Source organism: Apteryx rowi, unplaced genomic scaffold (genome assembly GCF_003343035.1).
Source record: "Apteryx rowi isolate R43461 unplaced genomic scaffold, aptRow1 scaffold_706, whole genome shotgun sequence".
Taxonomy (NCBI): domain Eukaryota; kingdom Metazoa; phylum Chordata; class Aves; order Apterygiformes; family Apterygidae; genus Apteryx; species Apteryx rowi.
The window spans coordinates 345,629-361,482 of NW_020450990.1; the positions used below are offsets into that span (position 1 = coordinate 345,629).

The window sequence follows — 15,854 nt, forward strand, 5'->3', positions numbered from 1 at the left end:
TTTTTTTTTAAGTGGGAGAGCGTGCATGCTAACTGCTTGGGTGTTTGGAAGAGCACAGATCCCAAGCTCACAGCATGTAGTAAGGAAAACTGCAGTCATCTTCTTTTGAATCTTAGAGAGGTTGAATTAGTCTTTCCTTTTTCCTTAAAGAATAACCTGACTTTTTATCCCTGTCATGTGGTTAAATTTGTGTAGATTTTTGTTCTGCTTAAACTGTTGCATGCATCTGAAAACTAAGTTTTACTCTAGTTACCAATTGTTTGTTGATTGCCATTAACTACATTGGAATTGCATTGAGATCCAAATTACAGTTAAACAGCTGTTTTACTCTGTAATATGAGTAGAAATCTGCTCTGAACTATTCATTGCCCAGAGCTCAAAATGTATTAATAGCCATTCCTACAAGGGAAGATGAGGAAATGTAGTCTATCAGAGTCTTCATATAAAGCTTCAAGGGTTCAGGTACTCACTTTTCACACTGTTGAAGTGACAGTGCTGGTTTGTTGGGAGGAAATTATGGCCGAGAATAATGAGCCTGGTGGCAGGTTCAAATGCTGACTGCAGAGAAACACATTTTTCAGTTGATTTAGAATGAGAACCTTAGGCTGCTCAGCTTTACAAGTCTTTTGGGTAATAACATGAAAATTCCTTTTTTAAAGTCTGTGTTCAGGTTTTTTTGCGGTCAGTCAATGTTTGCAACTTGATAATCACAATTTGAATTTCAGAAATCTTAATCTAATGGCCTTAGATAAGCAATATGGAGGCTTTTAACCACAGTACTATGATTTTATTTTGTTGTTGTTGTTGTTTTAATTCTGGCCTTTAGCAGGTTACTTTTTTCTTAGCCTTTCCTATTTGCATAAAAGTGTTAGTGATAACCTTGCTGAGCTTTGAGTTGTTGCAAAGACAAATAAGAAACAGTTCCAGCCTTCCATCTGCCACGTGGATTCACTGCTACTCATATGTGATTACTGGAATGAAGTAACTAACAAACTTAGAAGAATGGAAAAAATCTGTCCCACTATTTGTAATGTTCATAGATGACAAATGAAATTGTTGACTGAGGAGCAAATAATATCATAACTGTGATTGTAAAATCTTATGAAAATTTGCCCTCAGCAAAAGAAAATATTCAGTTTGGTGAAATTATGAATATAGACTTGTTCTTAAAACTGAGCAATCATCAAGAAAAAAGGTTTCCATTGCCAGAGATCCAAGGCATGGGACAGCTTTGTGAAACAATGCTTAAATAGGTTCAAGCTTGTCTTTATAGTAAAGGAGTGCTCATAATTGCATGTGGATTTAATTGATATTTTTACTTTGACATTACATTTCTTTATTCTTTTCTAACTTGTGTGTGTTTTAATGTTTTTTTTACAGCTGGAGAATGGTATTACCTGGCATAACCCAGAGCCGCCAGAGAATATAGGAACAGAGAAGGACAGAGCAAATTGCCCATTCTATATTAAAACAGGTTCCTGCCGATTTGGAGACAGGTAATCAGCTGAATATTTACCAGCATAAAAATGTTCTGGAGGAATGAATGGGAGGCAACTCCATTASGTCATATGCAAACTGAAGAAATCTTGCTTTATAAATTACTGCCATGTATTTGGATGGGATATCTATTTTGGAACTAGATATTGAGAGCAAACCCATTGCCTGACTGGAATCAACACGTCTGTTGTTATGGCATATTGAGAATACATTCTGATTCCGGTGGTCAAACTGACTTTACTTCAGGTCAGGCAGATGCACAGATGCATTCAGTCAGAATATATGTGATTTCTGCTGGTGGTGCAGGCCTGAAGGAACTATCAGATGAACTGGTCAGATGATGATGGTTTTTGTCTTGACCGATTTGCATTTGACCAATTTGCATTTGCAGCATCATTTTACAAAAAAGGGAAGAAGAAGAAGTACATTTCCCCCCCCCCCCCAAACTGACCAGAGCAAATGAGCATACAGTTGCACAGTTGCTAAAGGTGTTGTGTAACTTCCAGAATTCTCCTGTTTATATGCTGTGTAAGTCTGTGATGCATTCATTCTTGCATCTCATATAGTGTTCTGGCTGCCCTATCTCAAAAAGGAAATAGAGTAGAAGGTAAGAACAGAGAAAGGAAACAAGATGATCRGAGATAAGGAACAGCTTCTGTAGGAGGAGTGACTGATTTCACTTTGGAAGAGATGATGGAGGATGGATGTGGTAAAAGAACATTGAACTCATGAATAGGATGGGAAGGATTATTTGCTTTTATTATGAAACAGTTTAACTAGCTGTCCCTGAGCTTTTTTTTACCAGCTTAAAAGAAGGTAGTTTTTTTATAYGGAACATATTTGTAGAACTTGTTGCCACAAGATGTGGTGGAGGCCAAAAGTAAAAATAGGTTCATGGAGTTCATCAGCGACCATTAAAGATGATGACCCAAATGCAGCATCTGACTAGGAAGTCCCTGAATTTGTGTGTTAAGGAAGAACAATACCTCAGCAGGGAAAGACTACAATAATTATTAGATGAACCTTCAGCATAAACTAATAAGGCCATTTTTATTTACTTGTATTGCTGAAATATATGTGGTCCATCTATTTTAGTATTCCTTATCCTAAAAGTAATTTGTTTTAGAGTGATCTATATTATGGATAATTATGTGATAATTGAACTCTGTGGAAGCTTCAAGTCTATGTCTGGTTTCTATTCTGAAATAAGGGCTAAATTCTTAAAACTTAGCCAGCTAGTTCACTGCAGACTGTGTTTTTGCTGTCCAGCTTTTAATGTTTAGTTCTTTGTCATCTTTGTAGTATTTCTGTTTTGGCACTATTTAATGGAGATAACCTCCTTCAGTTAATTATAGATTGGATAAAAAACAGTTTTACTTCAAAATGTTGTTTGAACTGTGAATAGACTTAGTAAATAAATACTGAGAAACATCATGTTCTGCCCTGTTTCTCTTGCCTGTAGTTGCTGGCTGATTTCAACTCCCTCTCCTTCACCATCTTTCCTCCTTACATACCTGCCTCTTTCCTATTGTGGTCATTTCAGCCTCTGGCATTGACCATAAGTTGGTGGACTGAGATGCAGCTAGGGTAGGGACTGGAGGATGGTGTGGAAGCTGAAATGGACAAGAATGGTGATAATTCAGTGCCAGTATTATCAGTAAAATAGTAGTTGAATCTCATCAAAGCTAGCTCTGTCTTGAGGAAGATAAAACTGTCTGAGTTCATCTTTATTAATTTCCCCAGTAACTCAAGCCCTAATATACATAATACTTGTTTTTGCATCGTTTTCCTTGGAGCTGCTATTGTTTTGCCATGCACTATTAACTATGCACTACTGCTCTGTCATTCTGTGTACAGACAATATTGGTTGGCTATAATATTTTGAGTTCTATAATCCATATGGAATACTGAAGTAAGGCAATTTTTAAAATTTAAATCAAATTCTTTTTTTTTTCTTTTGTCCACTTAAGTTGCAAACTGGAAAGAATGAGTCAATTTCTGACTGACTGGATGTGGGAAGAAATTTCCTATCCCAAGTCTAGGCGGTAATAGCCCATTTCAGGACCTGACTTCCCCCCCGTTGCCTATGCTTTGCCACTGCTAGATAAGAGAGTAGACTAGTCTGGCTGTTGTTCTGATCATGTCATGAAAAGCAAAATGTGCTAAAGAGGGCATGACTCAGTTACTCAGGAAGTGTTTGAAACAGATTATAAAACACAGTGAAATAAACAGGGAGGCTAACATCTATGTTCTTACTAAATCTAAAGGCTTGTGAGGGAGAATTGGTTTTTAGCATGTGAGGGAGGTAGCCTGAAGATGATACGCAGTAAAGGAGATCTAATACTTTTATGGCCGCCAGGAAGATGCAGATTAAGACAAGACTTCTTCATAACAAGTATTTGTTAAAAGGTGGAAAAAAATCCATCTGGAACTCATCCAACTTCAGGTCTAGACCTGCCTCCCCCCACCCCCGCCAAATTTGCTAAGAACAATTTCAGTAAAAGTTGTTTAATTTGGTAATAAAAGAGCAGGGACTTTACAAAAATACTACTTTTAAGATATTTTAAAGAAAGACTTTCAGAAATGGGGAAAATATTCAAGCCTAGCAGCCCAAAAAAGAAATGACTTCGGTTCTTCATATATTATTCGAGTGTATAGTTTTTGCAGACCAATGGTGGCTTTTTTTTGTAAGCAAAAAGGTCTTTATCCATGGCAGAATAAAATTATGTGGAAACTCACTTCTGAAAAACCTGTTTTAATAATTGAAATACGGCAGTCATCCACTAATGAATCTTCTTTTGTAATGCAAAGCTGTTACTCAAAATGGCAAGTGTTTGCAATTTTAACAGGTGCAGCTTTTGCTGAAAGTGAAAATCTTTCGTTTTTCTTCTGTTACTGCAAATATCCAGGTGTTCTCGCAAGCATAACTATCCAACATCTAGTAAGACGCTACTCGTCCGAGGAATGTTCCTTACTTTTGGCATGGAGCAGTGTCGGAGAGACGACTACGACACAGACGCGAGTCTCGAATACAGCGATGAGGAGACCTACCAGCAATTCTTGGAGTTCTATGAGGATGTTCTCCCTGAGTTTCAAAATGTGGGGAAGGTTGTTCAATTCAAGGTATGCATATGAGTGCAGCAGCTTTTTAACATACATCATATAAGGTGTGTTTTGCTATTCTTAGCTGGAGTTCCATGCAGCATGCCATAGCTAAATTCCGTGTATGTCAGAGAACTATACGGTGTCTTTACTGCAAACTGTGCATCTCTTRTGGCACCTGTGCACCTGTCACTGCCATTAAGGAGCATTGTCTTATTCTGGATAAATCTTCTCCCCCCTCACCCCCAAACTTTTTATAAAAGCTTATGCTGAGGCAAATTTGCAAGATATGCATGCAGCTCAATAATCCACTTAGCTCACAGTCCCCTCTTTACTTAGCCTGTGATTGACCCCAGAGGGCATAGGGACTTTTAGAAAATATAAAGGTATGTCAGCTATTGCATGGGTGCCCCTTAAAGCTATGCCTAAGGAATGAAATAGTGGGGGTGTAAAATGTATTTGGAGTATACATCTAAAGAATGTAATTTTGGGACTGCTGGAATAAAAAACCCAGATGATGATGAACTGAAAAGGTAGTAGATATTTCAGTAGCAGGAATTAATTTGAACTGGCTGTATTAGAAAAAGGTATATTATATAAATGGTGTTGAGATATTTCATCTCTCCTGAGTTTATGCACCTGGTTTGCTGAATCTTTCCTGAATTCTTCCCATCTATATTATGATTTCTTACGGGGAAAAAAGATGGACCTGTAAATGGAGACCTTGGAGATGAATGATGTGTTTTAACAGTCCCAGGTTGCCTCAAAAGGTGCGGTTTGGATGGTGAAATATCCTTGTAGCAGAACCTACTGCAGCATCCCATTCTGCTTGCCACTCCTGAATGTTTTCTTGAAGTCACCAGGAGGCACGCTGTGCCTTTTTTCCTTTTGTTTCTTGCTGTTGACAACTGCCTCAGAATTGAAATTTTATTAGCATTTCAAGCAAGAGGAAAGTGAAGTAGAAAAAGTGAATTTTCAGTAGTTGTATTGATGAGCTTTGTAAGTAAGAAACATCTACTTGCGTGGAGGAGTATCTCCTCCTTATCTTGACTCATGGAATATTGGCAGGTGTTGCTCCATCCTATAAGGTGGGATATAGATACCCAGTGGAGTGTGGGTTGAAATGCTGCCTTACTAACTTGAAGATCTGAGTTTGATGGTTATCTTTGGCATATAATATATAAATATCTGTTAAGTTGCCCGTACTTCGGTCTGTACAGCTAATAACCAAGTAAGTGCTTTTGGCATGGCATTTCTCAGCTTCTGAAGTAATTGTGCAACTGCAATTTGATTCTCATGGGCATTTTCATTTTATTATAGATGCTTAGAAATTGCATGTTGGCTGCAGGGATCTCGGCTGTGACTGAGTGGAGTCTCTGCTGCCATTTGGAATCACACTGTACATGCCCTTCTTTCAGTGGACTTCCATTTCCAAAGTAGCCTGGGGTTTTATTCCTGTTGTTCCTTCTGGAGCGCTATTCCAGAATCTCACTGGAAGATCCTGACAAAACACAGTTCTGGTTTTCCACCTAAACGTGTCCACGGCAAAGTCATTCTCGCTTGTTTTTGTGTTGCCATTGTTATTTATCTCAAATAGTTCATCTACTTGTTCTGTAATATTTCATTATATAATTGCATGCTCTTGTTCCGGAAGCCCTTGCCTAATCCAGTGCTCTGAGGGTGAATCAGAGTTCGGTGATGAAAGAAGCTGCTTGCCTCATTTGGTGTGGAAATAGGAAAAGGACTGGAGACAAAAGAGGCTGGTCTCACACTTCTGCCATGAAGAACTGAGTTCGGGCCTGCCTGTCTCAGAATCCCTGGCAATTAGTAACAAGCTTTTAGAAATAAAATGGTGTATTTTTGAGAGATTTAGATATACTTGGAAAACTAAATTGTTATGAAAAATGTTGTTTCAGAACAGGACATTCAAAGCTTGTGACTTCAACTTTTCCAGCTCATCTTGCAGGGGCGCTGTGTAGCTAAGCTGTTCTGAAGATTCTTTTGCCATAATGAATCCCACATAAAAGCTAATGAGGAAACTAATAATTGTTTTCAGAGCAGGATTTGGCTGTTGCTCAGTAGGGTTGGTGCAGACTTAAGTGCMAGACAGCTGAGTACAGGCTATCTTWTAGACTAAATGAAGCAGAGTTCCCAGTGTTAATCAAAGCAAAATGCTGGAAACATGCAAGCATAAACCAGAAGGGCTTTTCTTCAGTGCTTTTATTTGACTAAAATTAAGTGTTCAGATCAGAAGAACTGAAAATCATGTATATGTTCATATTGCTATGCTGTCATAAATCAGGATGGTTGTCAGCTCCACATGCCTGAGCTGTGGTATAGCACAGGCTTTCAATTGCCCTAACTTACTGTGTCATTCCCTTTAGGTCAGTTGCAACTATGAGCCTCACCTGCGAGGAAATGTGTATGTCCAGTATCAGACGTAAGTACTTTGCAGTCTTACCGAGTTTTACAACCAAAGTCCAGAGCACAGTAATGAATGTTGTTTATATAATCTGTGTGATTCATTCTCACACTGTAATGGGAGCACCAAATTGGTAAGTGACATCTTAAATGATTGCGGTGTGATCATGTTACATGCTGTTTTTTCTTTGCAAAGGGAGAAGGATTGTCAGGCAGCTCTTGCTCTATTCAGTGGACGATGGTATGCAGGACGACAGCTTCATTGTGAATTTTGTCCGGTGACAAGATGGAAGACTGCTATTTGTGGTGAGTCACAAACACTTAGAAAAGAGAATGTGTGCTACTGAAAGACTTTACTGAAAAGGAGAGGCTGAAAGGCCTGTGGCTTTCAAATAATGTTGCAGTTCAGTTTCAGTTGTTTTTGGAAGACAAATAACACTTGTGTAGATTTAGAAAGGAAAGGGAGTATTCATACCATGTCACATAAGTGCCCAAGTCATCCTAGTGGATGTATCTTGGATGGGAGAAGAAAATTTGAATCCTAGCTTTGGATATAATAGCATACAGGAAGTACTAATTTATCTCTTCAAACACAGCAACAGTTTTTGAGCCATCAGCAATTCTTAGCAGTAACTATCAGGTTTGATTTCTTTACATTTACATTCTTAGGAAGACAAAGGCAGTAAAATTATTTATGAAAATTGTTTTAAGCTAAAGCCTTAGTAGCTAGTTTATAATATGTGTTAGAAAGTTAATACTTAGAAAAGTAACTACTGTAAAAAAAACCTTGCATGAATTAAATTGATAGATCCTCAGATGCATGTTTTTCTGTTGAAAGAAGCAAAATGCAGTGCATTAAGTTTCTTTGCAGTAGGCACATAATGAAGAAACAAATTTAATAGTTAGGCCTGGTTCATAATTGCATTTGTGTTCTGTTTGTGACAGATTTAAAAAAAAAAAAAAAAAAGCAAACCCTAATAATCTGTTGCAGGCTTATTTGAAAGGCAGAAGTGTCCAAGAGGGAAACACTGCAACTTTCTTCATGTATTCAAAAATCCAAACAATGAGTTCTGGGAGGCCAATAGAGACATACGTATTTCTCCTGAGCGGACTAATCAGTTGTCTAAAAACTCTGAAAGGAGAAACAGAACAAGCCATCGTGATGACTATTACAGCCGGTCGAGGAGAAGGGGCAGCCCTAGCCCAGAACATTCTTACCGGAGAAATGGAGAATCTGAGAGAAAAAAGAATAGCCGCAAAAACAAGAAAAGACGCCGGTCTGGCAGGTCAAGAAGTCGAGAAAGAAGGAGATCCCACAGCAGAGGGAGAAAGAGGAGAGGCCGTAGTCGCAGCAGAAGTCATAGTCGAACACGCAGTAAGAGCAGAAGTCGGAGTTCTTCTCGATCCAGGAGTAGGGGTAAAAAGAGATCAAGCAGCAGAGGAAAAAATAGTGAAACTCCTAAAACAAAATGAGAATTACTTTTAGAAATTGCTCATTGATCAAACTTAGAGCTGACAAAGAAATCTTTCCAATAGGGCACCAGATATATTTGAGTTACAAATAAAGTGTTCTTGCACATTAAAATCAGTTTCTTCCTAATAAAGGAACCTAGTTTATTGTGTGCTAAGCTTCAGAAAATTAAAAGTTTAAGTCCTATTAAGGTGTGAATGTCAAGTACTCTAGCTACTCTGTCCCTCTGAACTACTGCAACATCTGGATGCATACTGAGTACAAAATAGAAAGAGAAGTAAAGCTTATTTGGTATATGCTTATTTCTGTGTTATGTGTGTGTTAAGTGTTCACTGTCCCCATAAGGAGTTAGTTCAGAACAGCCAGTGTGCTGTAAATTCTCACCATAGCATACTGCAAATTGAAGTCTGTAAAAGACAGCCATATATATTTACCATATGTTTATGGGAAATCTGGTTCTAGACAAAGCAAATATAATCATGTTATGAGCTGGAGAAAAGGGATGTAAAGCTCCAGCACAGAAGAAACTTCACTGTTTTATTGTACAGTACTTGCCCGGTAGGAGCTTTGTGGTCGCAATTGTTGGATTATTCTCTCTCACATGACTGACCTGCTGAGCTAACTGCCTGTAAGGATCGCAGTACACCAAAGTTAAGTAGGAAGTACACAGAAGAACAATCATTTTATTCAGTACCTTAATCCCCAAGTAAGAATGGAGACCACACACTTGTAATCCTGGAGTGAAAACAGAAAATACTCCGTGTTGCATAGCATTTGTTGTTGAAAACAACCTGCCTAACTTATGATGCAGTAGTAGGAAAAAGTGTAAATCCGGTAACTGAAGATGCAAATGTAGTAGTAAAGGCTAAAGATGATTGCAAAGATCTTGCAGAGTGGCTAAAGAAACTGAAGGATTTATACCTGAAATAATACTTCAGTTTTTGTGGGAGGAGGACTTGGTTGAAGTGTTTTTTAGGCTTATTTTATGTACAAGTTCAGGCACCCTACTGCCTAGCTTCCCTACAGTCAAGGTGGAGAGTAGGGTGCATAACAATGAAGTTATCAGGTCAAAACTTTTTTGAAATGACAGCTATATTAGCAAAGTAACTGCAATTAGCAAAGTCCTTATAAAATAAATATTTCTTCAGTTTTGAATGAAAGATTTGTGCTGTTAAATGAACTGTACTTCACACTGCTTAACTTCAGGTATTTAACTTAGGCACCTAGGTGTCTTTATGTATTCAGAGAGAGAAGTGAGTATCTCCAAAAAGAGTTCATGGCACTTAAGGTGCAGGTGCTCTGAACTGTCTGCAGAGGAACCTCCCTCTCTTCAGCCTCTCCAAAGAACTTTAGGGTACCGCTGAGACCACCTAAGTTAGAAGCCTAAAGGAGACAGGAAATACTCCCAAATAGGTATTTGTTATGACTTCAACAACATAGCATAAATTCCAGTAGAAAATCTGGATATCCAAACTTTACTATAGCATTCCTCACAGCAAGAACTTTTTTCTCCCAGGATAGATAGTGAACATTTGCTTCTGGATATATAAATATATAAATATATTTTTGCTTTTCTAAATGCATACTGCACCTAGCATGCTGATTATACATTTTCCTTCTTTCATGTGTAACTGTTGTCCAATATGGAGTAATACAACAGAAGTGCTATATATTGATGTTCAGTTCAAACCTGACTTTCACTATATATTGTCATAACTGTAGGCAGAATTGTAGCTTAGTTAATTTGATTAAATGTTTTAGTTATTAACAGATGTAGGAATTGTAATTTAATAGCATAACTTTTGAAATAATGTAACTTCATTTGAAAGGCATATTTCGAAGGATAGACAGCACTAAGTTTTAAATTATATTTAAAAAATTTGTGAAAACCAGTTTCTCATACTGTATCTTTTTTGACTAGACCTTAAGGACAGATTTTCCCCAGGGTTTCTGTTTTTGCCTAGATGCTCACATGTCTAGTTGGGGTACTTAATGCAGAATGTGGCAAACTCAGGTTCAATTCCCTGAAGTAGAATTGAACTGGTATTTCCTACCTGCTGAGACACATCGCCAACAGGCTAATAAGGTATTGATTTCACTGGTGCTGCCTTGCTTCCCATAACTAATATTCTGGCAAACTAGCCTGCTGGTTGCGGCTTTCAGGTAGAAGATGTAATATATACTGTTGCAAAGTGAAAGAGCCCTACTGCAGCATGTTGTATATCCTCTTGTGTCATGCAGCAGGCTATTGCCAAGCACTATCTGAGGGAAATTAATCACCAAGATAAGACAGAAGTGAAACGGGTGAAGGGATGCTTATTTACGAAATTCTGTTACAAGTCAGGTGCAATGAGCATAGCGAGCCTCGGGGATTAGACACCAAGTGCCACTAAGACCCATGTGAGAATTCCATAGGTAATTAGGCTCATTCCCACAGTTTTGTAATGGGATCTGGGACGCTGAGCTGCTGTATTTTTTTGGGGGGGTTAAATCTTATAATAGAAAAGCTTGCTCAGAGATGCATGTAAAAAATTAAAATATACTTTATTTCTGTTACTATAATGGCTGAGGCTTCAGCTTTTTACTTGAGATCTGGATCCAAAATTACTGGCTATACCCATGCAGTGTAGGATTGGTAGTTGTAATTATAATTCACTTTCACGTGCAGTCTGTTTAATACACAGAAATTGAGTGCTGTAGATCTAACACTTCGTTTGCATTTGTTAGCATGAAACCTGGAATTCAACCAGTTTTCTAACTTCAAAGTTCATATATTTCAGTATTGTTTCCCTATGTCATAATAAGCTTAAGTAGCGAGTCATATGCATGGTTTTGTGTTTCCTTATTAGCTGAGCTATTTATTCTGAAGAGACAAAGAGACTACAAGTTCTTAAATGTTAAGCTTAATTCTTTTTTCCAAAGGGGAAAAGCCCCAGAAGAACACAGAAAGGATTTAAATTTGCAAGGAATAGCTTGTTCGCACTGTGGGTTATTCTGCGTAAACAGACCTTACAAATTGAATTGGCCAAGTTTATTTTTCTCAATGACTGCTTAAAGCAGTGGCTTTCAAAAAAATTGGGTTTTGGGGTTTTTTTTTTTTTTTTTTTTTTTTTGGATCACAAGTTCTGCAGAGTCAGAGGATCACTTAGGTGCTTCAGGTTGATTGCGAAGGCAGGTATTGATAGAGCTGCAAGAAGCTGGTTGGGGCAGCAATGGGGCACTTAGCAACAGGGCCTGCAGGCCAGACAATTATGACTAGACATTCCCGAAAGGCAGCATCAGAAGGGAAAGCAGAAGCTGTTCGTCCCTTTCTCCTGTGGAAGGTACAATGTGTGCTCAAGCCTGACAGTAGGATAGCAGTTTTCCAAAAGCAGAAGGGAAATAAAAGACAGCATGGTAGGCCCTGCTGTAACTACACCATACTGCATAAGCACAGAAGTGTTACTGCCTTGCAGTGTTTAGGCAGCAGGGACAGGCTTACACCCCAACAGCAGCATTGCCCTTGAGTTCAGGCTGGAGACTGCTTCCATGGGATTTCCCCTTCCCCAGTGCCAGCTGTGCCTGCCCAGAGCAGCTGGCTGCCCTCACACCTGTGGCAGAAGGGTTAGCCCATGTTCACCTGCTGAATGCAAGACTGACTTACTTTTACTGAGAGGAAGCAAGCACACATGAAAAGGCCTTTCCTCTGCTTATACAGGGAGACAGTCTGAAAACACATCCTAAATAACTTTCCAGCTTTATCTCCTTCAATAGGAAGTCTTTCTCAGATTTAGTTTTACATTACCACATTCAGTGTATCAGAAATCACCCCGTAGTTTAACAGTAAAAAAAACCTGTACCAGTAGCATCATTCTTGGGGGCACTATTTTTCAAAAGAAATACAAGAGCCTGCTATACTGGTTCCTGTCCTGGATCAGCAGTTCTTACAAAATGTGAAAGTCTGTGCTAGTTAGTAACTTTAAAACTTAATTTACTTTCTTACATTATTTAAAGAGTGCAGCTGATTTTGCTTTCACTGTAAGTCTGTGATTTCTTTGCAATTAAAAGGAAAGAAGTCCCCTATTTTTCCACATACCCTTCTGTTCAGTACTGATGTATCAGTTAGCTGGATGCAATATCCATCTCTGATATACAAAAAAATTTGGAAATGACATTGAGAAATTACAGTTCAATAAACTATGAGACTGATTAGAAAGCAGCTGTTACAAGTATAACCCGTTGAGCACAGTAATCTAACAAAGCAGCCCTAGGGTGACCATCATCACACCATTAAGAACTCAAAAGGAACAGCAGATATTTAGGAAGGGCCTCTTCAACTTAGCAAGGACTGTAAGAGTCAACGATGAAGCTGAAGACACTCAAAACAATCACTTAACAATCTAGAAATTGTAATGGATTCTTTAATTTCTGAGGGACAGGGGTTCAGGTAAGATAGGAAAATTAAGCAACAAAATTTTAATTTCCCATTAGATTCAAGATATGCCCTAAGATGGTAAATTTTCCCTATGCTTTTGCTGATAATGTGTTCAGTTCAGTTCTTTTGGAAAGTGTGAGAACAGATTCATCAGAGAAATTTTTGGTTGAAGCTAGGATTGTGAATGTTGCATTGACTTGTTCATAATTCCATGTAAGGAACTGAATATCGAGTTTGTATTATCCAGAAAACACTCAGTCAACMCATGGTTTAATTTTGAAATGAACTGGCACTACCACATCAATTAAACATCTACTTTGATAAATTTCATGTTTAATGTGATAAGCCCTCCAAAAACTTGCTAATTTATTGCTTTCTGTAGAATTTAAATGGATGTAAATAACTAATCTTGGACACAGTATATTCGCACATTTTTTTAATAAAGTGCTCAAGAGCAGGTTAAGCACTAATAAAATTTCCCTCTGTTTTTTTAAGCTAGCACTGCGTAGCCTTTTCTTTCCTCTACCAAAAAAAAAGAAATCAAAATTAATCGCATATAGACACAAAGCAATGGTGTAAAAATGGACATTTATTATGACTAAACTAATGTGATAGTAAGACGGAGGTCAAACAACTTATTTGTCACAATCACGACAAAGCTTAATCCAGCCAAGCACATACAAGTGACACGTAAACTTTAAAAACATGTTTAATACATATAAAATTGCTTCAGATTTTACTTAATTTAAGGTAATTTAACCACTTCGGTATCACACATAGGGTCATTCTAATACCACTTGAAGCTCACCTGTCCCTGCACATTGTACACTGATGAAATGCAAAACACTGCTTTTGTGTACCTTAGGTTAAACATGGTCTCTAGCAATCAGGTAGGTTTAAATCCCCAGAATGGCATGGCCAGACCTGAAAACTGTAAAGCTGCAAGTTCGCAAGCCCTACCCTGGCACTGCCTCAGACATGTACCGCCCCAGCCCGGCTCAGGCCCCCACAGCCTGGCCTCCGCCTTGTCCCTTCTGCTGCCACAAGCATTTATACTGTGATCTGGATCAGGGAACTGCTAAGTGTTAACATTAACCCTTTTTTGCTGGGTTAATTTTAACCTAGGTCAAATTTACAGTCTACCTCTCCAGATGGCTGTATAAATAAGCTTGTGCTAGCAGGGCATGATTGCTTCCAGCAACAATGCCAAAGTTAAGTTTTGTGAATATATGACCTACGTATGTGACACTATGCACTACAGTGAACAAGCCAAAACATTGACTTCCACAGTGAAATTACTGGGAGGAGGGAGGGGAAGAGAGGGAAGCAAATCCTTACACTGTAGGGGACCACACGTACACACAGCAGAACTTTGCTACCCCAAAGTGTGGCACTACCTTCTCAAAACTGAAAAGCACACATTACTGAAGTCTCCTTAAGTGAAAATATTTTCAGTGAATAATTACTGAAAGCCTGCTAGAAGTGTCAAAATATTACTTAATACAACTTTGCCCAATCTGCAGTTTAAGAGTCTAGTATACAAACCTAATTTTTTTTTWAAAAAAGTTCTCACTATAGTTAGTTGTACGGTACACCAAGTGGTAGTTTCATAAGGTATGCATCACATTCATAAGGTATACATCATGTGTATAAGATATAAGTAATGAAAAGTAGTCAAAATGAAGCTGATCACTTAGTGTTTTTTTTAAAGGTGCTCATACAGCCATTAAAGCACAACTATAAAACAACAATAAATACAAATCAATTTCTAGACTCTGAAAAACATGAGAAGTCCCTTTTGTAAAGCTCCCTCTTTTCCATGATCAAAGTTATCCCATTTTCATTATGCACCCCTCCATTCAGTTAGAAAGGCTAGTTCCCTTTTTCTGTTTATGTATGTTCAGAGTAAGCTAATATCAGATTTAAAAAGAGTTTCCTTATTTGGAAGGATACTATTTTTTACCAGACGCCTCCCCTTTATCATATAGTAACTCGCATGGTTTTACTCAAGATGATTACACTGAAAAACACTTTAATTTCTCATGAATGATCAGTTTGCAGTTTTCTTTCCAAAAGCGATATCACCTTAACAGTTTTTACCAGTTTGACAAGCAGACCCTAACAGGATTCTTTGGTATAATGACAAATTCAGTAGTAAACAGTCATTTCCAATCTTTATGTATCAACTGAAATAAAAGCAGAATTATCACAAGTGTTGACTTAAAATGTAGATGAACAGAAGTCTTTGGTTGCATAAAACAAGTTTTACACTGCAACATTTTGAATTTTAAAGTTATTCATGTAGTCTCTTTTCATTTAGATATGCTATGTCATGATGCATTTAGTTCCTGAAGTCATTTGCTTATAAAAAACAGTACACTTATTGAAGTCAAATGCAATCATCCTATAAATGCAGTGAAAAGAGATGTTTAATTAATTTAATTCTAATTCCCTTTTGTTTATGATTTTTGGACTTTAATTTGTTCCCTTTTCAAAGAAGCATTTTTCTTGTAGGCCTGAATGAAGCAGCTTAGCAAAACAGTAATACTGACAAACAGCATCTTACACCATTAGCTAAACATTACAATGAAGGCAGTGAACATTTACAGTATGAAACACTGAGATGTCATCAGCTGACGAGAAGATCTATGTCAATCCAATTTCTTCAAGTACACTACGTGGGGTCTCTGCTTCCTGTGGAGGGAAGATTTGAGACAGTGGTAAATGGATCCTGTGCTCCTACTGAACAGTATCATACATGAGAGTTAGTACGGAAGACGCTTAATTAAAAATGAGAAGCCAAAAATATGAAAATATAAAAGCACTGCAGTTTGCAAACATGGTATTAGCTGCACTTTTCAAAGAGCTGTTAATTAGATTGTCATGGTTCACAGGAATAGCTGGTAAATTTTATTGCCTTTAAGCATAATAAAAAGAAAGCAATTCAGA

At 37.9% G+C, this 15,854-nt stretch overlaps 2 protein-coding genes across 3 annotated transcripts in view; one reads left to right on the plus strand and one right to left on the minus strand.

Moving 5' to 3' along the window:
* The window catches only part of ZRSR2 (zinc finger CCCH-type, RNA binding motif and serine/arginine rich 2), a 22,582-nt gene extending 9,183 nt beyond the window's left edge, over positions 1–13,399 (plus strand). The window contains exons 7-11 of the mRNA XM_026087160.1: positions 1,381–1,496; positions 4,407–4,620; positions 6,984–7,039; positions 7,217–7,326; positions 8,012–13,399. Coding sequence (XP_025942945.1) covers positions 1,381–1,496; positions 4,407–4,620; positions 6,984–7,039; positions 7,217–7,326; positions 8,012–8,493 — 978 coding nt within the window. The 3' untranslated portion in view covers positions 8,494–13,399. The remainder of the gene's footprint in view (positions 1–1,380; positions 1,497–4,406; positions 4,621–6,983; positions 7,040–7,216; positions 7,327–8,011) is intronic.
* Positions 13,400–13,474: 75 nt separating this feature from the next.
* Positions 13,475–15,854, minus strand: part of AP1S2 (adaptor related protein complex 1 subunit sigma 2) — a 32,240-nt gene continuing 29,860 nt past the window's right edge. For both annotated transcript variants that reach the window (XM_026087158.1, XM_026087157.1), the window contains one exon: positions 13,475–15,599. Coding sequence is in view for 1 of the 2 variants with exons in the window: in XM_026087157.1 (XP_025942942.1) it covers positions 15,552–15,599 (48 nt within the window). In the remaining variant the exon portion in view is untranslated. The remainder of the gene's footprint in view (positions 15,600–15,854) is intronic.